Here is a 10,000-nt window from a genome sequence, read left to right on the forward strand (position 1 = left end):
AAAGGAAGTTGAATTGGGCTGTTTCAGTATCACTTTGCTTTAATTTTCTACCTCTGTTCATGTCATCCCTTTGGGTTTTTAAAGCTGTGGTTTCCTATTGATGATCAGCACTTTCATCTTTATTTTAATGACAAAGTGGCACCGACTGACAGTGGGATTGTAAAAACTGAAAGCAAATAATTACTTCCAGAAATATGAACTACAAATGTCTTTTTTTTTTCCTTATTCTCACCTGTTTTTCTTTCCACCTCTGACATCCTTTGGAAATGAAAACACCTATTTCCATTTGACTAATATGTTTGGATTTTCAGCGCTTGCTTGAGAAGTTTTACTTGTAGCGTTTTACTTCCACACTATAAATTCTGCTGGTGTCTCTGTATAAATTGAGTTTGCAAACTTTTCTGCTGGCAGTATATCTGGGAAGAGAGTATTTCTTTAAAGGGACAACATGGTGTTTTGCTCATGATTGAACCATGGTGGTTATCTGTTTTTGTATAGCTTTAGACTTGGGTAATTTTGCTGTGGAAAGATTATTTTTCTTCTGACCAATTTCTCCTGTTATATCCTAATTGGTTACATAAATCTTGTCTGGTATGAATGAGGAATGTTTCTGTGTTGTCAAGTGTAATCTTCACCCTTATTTACCAATTCATTAAGATCTATTGATGCAGGACTGGTGAGAGGGAATGACAACATAAATCAGCCCTCCAACATAATGACCCTAATCAGCTAGAAATAACTGGAAACGTCACGATGAGCTATGTCTCTGTATTACTTCGGCAGGAATCTGTGGCTAGCGAGGTTTGTGTCTGCTCCGATCATTAACTTTACATCCACTCACCTTCGTCTAAAGAAGTTGTACTGACTCTTGTTAGCATGAGAAAGTCTCATTTCAAAGGCATTCTGATCCTTAAGAACAAAAAAATGAGCAGAAAATAGAACAGAAGATTTTGCAAAAGATAATTAATGAATACAAAGAAACAATGCTTTTGTATTGTGAAGAACAAATTGCTGGTGATGTCTACAACTGTGTCAGAAAGGCAGAATCTGAGACTTTTGCTGGTAGGACAGGTGCAGTACCGGCAGCTGTTTATCATCTATTTTTTGTGATCCCCAGTTTAGTGGCCACGAACAATGCACAGATGTTTCTTGCGTAAGATGATGTTTATTTTGACAAGGATATATTTTTTAATATATCCTTTTATATTGTATTTTACAGAATGTCTCTAGTGCATTATTAACACAGAGAGGGTTTCCTGAAATGCCAAGAGTAGAACCAGTGAGACTACTTTCCGGATTGTAGGAATTAAGCAGGGCAGCGTTTTACCAGACCCTCAATAAAATAGTAATTCACTGATTTTAATCACAAATACGTATGTAGAACTCTGATGTTTATTTTCAACTGACTTGTTAAATTAAAAAGGAAGTGTACATTTTGTAATGTAATGTTGATTTGTCAGCTCAGCAGTAGGCAGCTTGGCGCACAATATTAAATAGGGATATTCTTACTTTGTAATTATTGTTGGAATAAATATTTTACAGACCTTAGAATGGACAGTACACAGAATACCAAGTTTCCTGCAGGTAACCTATGAGATGTGTATTAACACATATTCATTACTTGCTTTAATTGTACTCTTTGGTTGTGCTTGATTGCTGTGTGTGGCCTAAAGAAATTGCCCTCAAACTAACTGAATTAAAAGAACTGATTGAGTTATGCAGCAATAAGGATTTCACTGATATGTATAATATATAAACAATGAATGTTTACTCATATCTGAGATCTGTCTGCTAACTGTAAGTTGTGTGCGCTGTATGTGACCTTGTGCGGTAGGTTTCAGGTCCCATTATACACATAGGGAGTGTATTTTACAAACCTGATAATTGATATTCACATCAAATGCTCTTGGTAAAGATGACTGCTTTCAGACAGATTAACAGGTCATCACACACTGTACAGTACTAGCTTTTCTTTTCCCTGGTTTAAAATCCCCAAAGGAAACGCACTTAACGTTTTCACTTGCGGACTTCCACTATTCATAAGATTGAAATTAAAGGACACAGAATAATAAATGATGCAATAAAAAGATGAAATACAGACTCCTAAATCCATGTTTTGTATCTATATTTAAACCATGAAATCACAAAAGAAAAAATCTAAAAAAAATTATCAGGAAAAAAAAATACACCAATGCATGAAAATGATGAAAAAGGCCACCAGTTATTATCTATAAACAAATGCAATTCTCTTCATTTTGCCAGGAATATAGAATAAAAAAACCTTTAAGAACCTTGACTACCGGAAGGCAAATTTGGCTAATTTTTCAAAGGCTATTTCAGCGAGAATCATTTTTGCATTTGCTTAAAACTATATTTAAATGTAAGTGCTTTGATATCGCTGGTTTAAACACACACTCAATCCTAAATAGTAAATATTGGATTTAATTTGTTGCAGTTTCAGCAGAATTGTTTTTACGCAACACCTAAAATGTTTAATCATTCCCATTTGTTTTAGTTGTGTTTCACTGTTTTACAATTTTCTCCCTCAAACACTGATGGCCAACAAAGCAGACAATTAGTTAAACCTGTTTTTGTCAACCTGGCCTACAACTCCCAGCATCCCCTCACATGCTTTGGGTGCTGGATGTTGTAATTTGGCAACATCTGGAAAACCACCATTTATCTATGCATGCGTAAAATATTTCTAGCCCAGTAGCAAGATGTGTTTAAAAAACTTAAAACCCTTAATTTCAAGTACAGAAATGTAGAAATCTGGTATGCCTTCTGGAATATCTTTCTGATACAATATAAGGCTTTACTAACTATAAGGACTATAAAACGTGCTGTTTTATTTAAATGTTTCATGCCACATAGAAATATATGTTTGTGTAAAAAGAAAAAAATATATATATAATAATTCAAAGTCTTGTAACAATGTAAAGTGTTAGTATGCAGTGATTCCCTAAGTAACAAATGTATTGCAAGTTCCATGTAGACTCTTGATTTGCACATGTAATTTGTCTAGACAGGTGCCAGTCTTGAAGAGGCCTGTGTAAAAGAATAGAAACAGCCCCACAATACATAGCAGTCAGTAAAAAGCAGCTACTGCTAATAGTAAGACTGGCCTAGTAATGAAGTGCAACATGTGACCTTCATTGGCAGATTCGGGTCCAGGACATTACTTCTGGCAATAGCCCTTCCTCCTCTTATCTCCTATGGTATCTTTTCTCTACGGGCCAAAATATCAATCAACAACCATGTTGACCAAATACTGGTGTGTTTATACTGGGCCATCTATTTTGAGTTGTGAACATCAGTATCACACAGCGAGCATGCTGGCTAAGCACTAATGTAATACTGTTAGGCCAGCTATGTTCAAGGGTAGTCCTGCAAGCGTTATGGCACAATGCCCTATTTTTTTTTTTTATTCAGTTACTCTGCAAAATCAAGTTCAAGTGCTAAACTGTCGTGGACACATTAAGCTTCATCTTTGAAAATAGTGAGTAGTTGGGCATTTAAAGCTCTCTGCACACAACTCCCCCCCACTGAAAAAAAAACTTGTTAAACTAACAATAAAGAATGCATGGTATGCCTCAACATTGCTCCCTTTTGTTTGGGTAACTTGCCATTCTGTCCTGGACTGTATATAGTTTTTACATGTATTATATTACAGTGGAAACACTGCTGTACAGAGAATGTAGATGTATGCCTGCGATCAAAAAAATATGTACATACTTCACATTCAGGAATTTAACACGCAAATATGCCATACCTCGGTGGTAAAAAGAGACAAACAAACCTAGCATTCTTTGCTACCCTATCATAAAGTGAACAGGTCTAATTGAGCTATGTCTTTATATCCTGCTATTTGTACATACAAAAAGCCACATCTTGATAAAAAATAAACACAAAAGCACTGTTGTGACTATAACAGGGAGTCATATACTAATTTATATAATAAGTGGTTGTGCACGCTTTATTCAAGATTATGGCTGCAAGAAATGGCATGAATTGCTGGGTGTGTTTAATGCTGGATTATAGCAATTTGAAACATGTCAAACACATGGCTAACGCCTCATGCTTCACTCATTCTTGCGTAAACCTGCATAGCCACCATCCATTATACCCTTGGTAACAACACAATTCTGCAAGTAAATATTGTTACACTAAGTAACCTTTCAATTCAAGTTGTTTAGGAAGAGAAAATGCAATCTTCTGCAGTCAGTTCCAGTGTCAGTTTAATGTTTCAAAAAGGAAGTGATGTAGAGAATAACTATCTATAATGTGACTGCTGGAATATATTAAAAAAAAATAAAATAAAACTTACTGGGTTGTTTCCTCTTAAATATTTGTCAAGTTCTGTTACATGGCATAGAGAGCATAGTACCCATGAAAAAAGCAGCACAGTAAACTGGAAATCAGAAAAGCTGTTCAACACACAGCAGGCTTTGTTTTACTTTTGCTTCAGCCACTGCTCTGTATCTGCAAGTGGAAATATGAGATCCTCTTTTAACACATTCTGTGCCAAAAGAATGCGTCTCAGGCTTCACAGGATTTAGGTGAAAGTGTGACAAGGGGTTGGCTGATGCCTAGCCTACATGCTGAATATTTTGGTAAAACACCTCTTAAAAAAGATATATATATATATATATATAAGTATAAAAATATAAGTATAAAATACACTGATTATAAAGGCGCACTAAGCCTCTTTCCCCATAGTGCTTGCAATCTTTTTTTTTTTTTTGCATCTGAGGTGCAAATAGGTTAAGGTTAAAAGTCTTTCCTAAGGCTAAGGCTTTTGCTCATTGTTGTTTAGCAATGAACAAAAGCAATAAAGCAGCTGACCTAATATTATTAGTTACTATTAAAGTTGATGTAAAGAAAAAACTCCCACGCTCTACCTTAAACCTAAAAAATGATTTCCTCCTTGGAACATGCTGCTATATACATTTGCCTTTTATAATGAGATATAAAATACAGTATTTTCTACCTGCATCACACTTGCATACCCCAGCATTATGAAATACTGATACTTTGGGCTTCATTACATCTTTAATCTTTAGTAATGGCTCTGAGATTGTATGGAGGCTGAGAAATATATCTTATTGAAAGGATTTATTTACAGCTACTTATTGAAAAGGACACAAATAAGATTTTTTTTTTCATAATTCTTCCATGCATTAAAAGTCACTTTAATGTAATAAGACTAAAATGTATTGCCCTTTTTCTGGAAATGAGAACTGCCAAAGTTTATCTGAGGATGCTGGGAGTTGTAGTTAGACAGCAGCTGGCAGTCAATGATTCTGTGAATAGAGCTTAACAGCAGCTGCAGGACCACAAGTCTAACTGTCCTATAACGCAGCCAGAGCTGGGAAAGCAAGCTCCAGCCTTTTTAACATACGGAATTCAGCAGCTGAAGGATGCTGGGAGTTGTAGTTTTTAAGAGCATGGGAGTTGTGGGTATAACAAATCTGTTACAGAGACATGGACATGCAGATTTCCTGCCCCCTAATTGTCCTCTAACTATATAATTGTTCTAGTCCGGGAGATTATCTCTAATCAGGCTTCTCTCTGTACTTTTCCTAGAAAGTGTAGCAATGATAAATATGGAGGCTTCTTTACTTGTGAAGAACTAGATTAGAATTTTTAAACAACTAGTGATGGGAATCTGGCACATTTTGCTGAATATTTTAAAGATTGTGCATGTAAAATTTATGCCTAATTTGAATACTTATTAGCCATCTAATCCAAGAAAGGAGTAGTAGCTTTGTTTTTGTCTTGTAAAATTCATTGCACGCTCTACATTATCCATTTGTTATATTATTCCTAGTTAATGTTTGATAGGATGTTTAACAAGGTCTGTTTGTTCATAAACACATCTAGGTTAGCGATTGTTTACAGTAGTTATGGCAGCAGTAACCTTTTAGTAACACTTCTCCCTCTGAATGTTCTGGGTGCATGGCCTAATATGCTACCATATTTACCCTTTTGCATCTTCTTAGCATCTGCCAGTCTATTAGTCATTCAGAAAATGCTGATTTGTGTATTATCAATGGGAAGCGCCGAATGAAAGCTATGATTAGTTGGCCCGATCATCCTTGGAATACAATGGGCATTTCGCTGCAAATGATACTCACAATAACCAAATTTCATCCTGAAACGGTGCTAAATGGATATCTTGTCATGCCTCATAGAGGCGTAATTGTTGATGTTTAATCTCAACTACGATACTTGACAAATACTATTGGTGCCATATTAGGTGTAGCGCAGAAGGCTGTAATAAAAGGCGCAGGCATTTTTACGTGAGAAATGTAATGCCCAAGATTTCTTGATACTCTGGGACCATTAAAGTACAATAAATTGTAGCTGAGCATATTCATGATAGTGACCTTTCTGTGCTACTAATGCACAATGTACCTTGAAATTTTAGTTTGTAAGGGCACTTGGTTCTTTATTTACTGCAAGAATTTCAACTGATCTTGGCAGGACATCACATTGCTACCCTGAAAGTACAGTATATTTATGCAGTGAAAACGATAAAACATTTATTACTGTAGAGAAGGTAATATGCATAATTTATGCTGTTTTTAGCACAATCATTAGTGATATTCTTGATAGATTTTATTTCTAGCTTTCATATCTAATACATGCCTGGAAAATTAATTTTATATCTTTCATTTATTTGCCTATGTTAAAATTGAGTTTTAAGTCATCTTCAAGTGAACAGTTTGATTGCTTCTCATGCATAAGCTTAATTACTTCCCAGGAAGGACAGTATTAAATGTTTTAAATGTCAGAAAAATAAATGAATATCAGTCGTTTGATTAAAAGAATAGGCAATATCTGACGTGTTTGCAGCAGGAGCTTTTTCTTAAAATGCCTCGGAGGCAAAATTTTATTTAGTCTCAAAAAAAAGACAGAGAGTGAGAGAGCCCCATAACACTATTTATCATTGCTCGATGCCATATGATTTGTAACACTCGTACAAAATTTTAATTTTGTATGATTAGCTTTGCATCATTAAACAATAGCCTTGCATAAGATGTGCTGTAAAATTCTGACAGAATCAAGACAGGGAATATTTTAAATAAGGTTGTATAGTCTTCCATGGTTGTCAATGCGAGATAATAGGAAATATAGTGAAGTGAGTGCATTCAGGCTTTCATTTAACTTGATTTTATAGGTAGACTTTCAAATGTAACCATTTATAAATGCTTTTTAACCATGCTGCATGCATGGCATGCTATTTTGGCTGTTAAATGTAACCAGACAAAGAAAAGCTTATACGGACCATAATTTCAGTGATTAGTATCTGGATGAAAGCTGAATTTGTATTGCATTTCTTGGTAAATTACTGAGCCTGTGTGTGTGTGTGTGTTTTTCTTCTCTTCTTCTAAAGATGCTGTCTCTGTAATTGGCAGAGAGGGACATCTTGATAATAGGAGTGCGAAGGTGTAACGTGTGTGTTAATTGATACTTCTTAATCACTTTTAGGTATTAAGTCATGATGCAGGAATCTGCAACAGAGACAATAAGCAACAGTTCAATGAATCAAAATGGAATGAGCACTCTAAGCAGCCAATTAGATGCTGGCAGCAGAGATGGAAGATCAAGTAGTGACACGAGCAGTGAAGTAAGCACAGTAGAACTGCTGCATCTGCAACAACAGCAGGTAAGTTTTGTTTTTTCTTCAGCATTTGCTTACAAAATAACACAGCTTGCTCCATTTTTTCAGCTAAGTCGTTGCCTTTGCCTTCTAGAATTGCTAAAGCAGAAGCTGCCTTTGTAGATTTTAGAGGAAAATGTTTGTTTGTTTGTGTGTATTGCTATTCAGAATGTCAAGTGTGTTTGCTCTCCATCTGCAGCAGTTGTTTACTTGTTTATAGTGATTCATTATAGCTGTTGCCATTCATACCTGGCCTGCTCTACAATATGTTTTTAGAAGGTGCTGCTAAATTTATAAAATGCTACTTTTTGTAAAGGATTTTCTAGCATCTAGTGTACAGAGGAAAACAGAGCAGAATTATCAGTTGTGATATTAAGCTTTCCACCAGAGGGCCACATTAGTTACTTGATACCATATTTGTCTCTAAGAAATGAATTGTTCCAAACTCTAAGATAAGGTGAAAAGGCAGCAGCATATATTAAAGCATATATGCTCCTATGCTTTCCCTATTGCCACACATATCTTCTAGCTGAATAAAACAAATAATTATTTGTTGCCTTAACATTAATTTGTTATTAACATATTAAAAAGGGATAGATTTTTAAGACATAGCACCAAAACCCTGAAAGACTATTTTTTTTTACATTTATTAGTCTAACAGAGATGCATATTTTTTGTTTTATTCAGTTTTGTGCTATTGCCATGAACTAATAAATATTTTTAGAAACTCATTTTCAATTTTTACTATATGTGTATAGTAACATTATTATAATAATAAATATTTTTTGGAGTAATCATAGAATTTTTTTATTTATTTTCCCCTGTGTTATAGTTATTTTTTTTATACTGACCTAAGTGTTCTTTAAAAAGCTTACACTACTATGTATTGCTTTAGGCCACAATTTGACCAAACGATATACCTTTTACTTGCATTGTAACTCCTAAGTTAGTAAAGAAAACTATATATATATATTTTTTTTTTAATTTTCTTAATTGATGCACACTGCAGGCAAAAAAATACTATCCTTGTTTTCTAATTTCTGTAAAAACAAATTTCACAATGTATAGAAGAACTTAAAGAAATGCAACTTTTATAATAATAAATTACATTTTATTTCAACTGCCCATTTGTGCCTGTAGTCATTGTGACAAATGATAGCACTAGTTTTATTTCATAACATGTAAAAATAAACCTAGCAAAACTATTGGCAGTAAAAGTGTATATTTATGCTTTTCTCTGTTAAACCAACGTAAGAAAAAGGCATGTTTTACTTTAAAGTGTTTAAAAGTAATAGTCCTAAATACAAGCAGTACGGTTGGGGTTAGTTGGATACTTTAAAAGAGTGCAGGGTCAATAAGAAAGTCCTCTTGGACCACAAACTGCATCCCATTTATAAACACATTTTGAATTTATGTGTTGGAATTCCTAGCACTAAATACTATGGCATGTGCACAGTATTCCTTTATAACTGTAGACACATATTGTAAAAATGATGTTACCTTATTGAAAACCTTAGAACAACATTATTCTTACTGCGTTATTAATGTGTTTCCATATATACTGTAACAGTCTTGTAATAATGTTTTAATGCTTCATATAATGAATTCCAGGGACCATCAAATTATGGTTCAAAAAGCAGAGTTTTTTTAGTTGTTTGCAGGCTAGCTGAAGAGGTGTTTTATTTAACTGCAAACAGAAGAGATATGCATTGATGTATTCAAATACATTTTACTGCTCTATGGATTACAGATGTTTTGTAATGGTATGTTATTGGCAACAACAGTATGTTTTTAACTGTTTCTTGGTATGCATTGTACCTGCCACTCAGATCAGCTTGTGTTACTTCTGATAAACCCATTCTTGTCTTAAGACCCTTGAAATATCCTTCTCTGTAGTACTAGTCCTTTGATAGGGTTAAATATATATACACATTACTAGTCCATAGGCAAACATGCACAGGACAGTACAACCCTTGTATATGGCGTAGTGGGCCAGCAAACCTTTGATCTACTACAAAAAGATATTTATAAAGAAAAAAGTGTAGCCTTTAGCATATGGCATAAATAATGTCATGCTTGTGATCCTTGTAGCAAGTTGAGATGTTTGACCTATACCACACAGTTGTTCCTTATCTATAAATCTGTTACTGGTGACACTATCGATAATATATTGTGATATTTACTGAGTGATGAATGGTCTAGCACTGTGGCATGCTATCACTCAGTCACTGATATACTGTTTTACAGTGTAAGGAATCTACATATACCAGTAGTTAGAATAAATTTACTGATCAGCACATAATACATGTAAGCAGGTATTTAAATGTGCATAAC

General features: G+C 34.5%; 1 protein-coding gene across 12 annotated transcripts in view; it reads left to right on the top strand.

Moving 5' to 3' along the window:
• Positions 1-10,000, top strand: part of foxp2 (forkhead box P2) — a 151,595-nt gene that overhangs the window by 3,533 nt on the left and 138,062 nt on the right. For 10 of the 12 annotated variants that reach the window (XM_031897521.1, XM_031897524.1, XM_012958384.2 and 7 more), the window contains 1 exon segment: positions 7,495-7,672. In XM_031897521.1, the coding sequence (XP_031753381.1) occupies positions 7,505-7,672 (168 nt within the window). In that variant the 5' untranslated portion in view covers positions 7,495-7,504. 12 annotated transcript variants of the gene reach the window in all.

The sequence above is a fragment of the Xenopus tropicalis genome, chromosome 3, assembly GCF_000004195.4.
Source record: "Xenopus tropicalis strain Nigerian chromosome 3, UCB_Xtro_10.0, whole genome shotgun sequence".
Lineage (NCBI taxonomy): Eukaryota > Metazoa > Chordata > Amphibia > Anura > Pipidae > Xenopus > Xenopus tropicalis.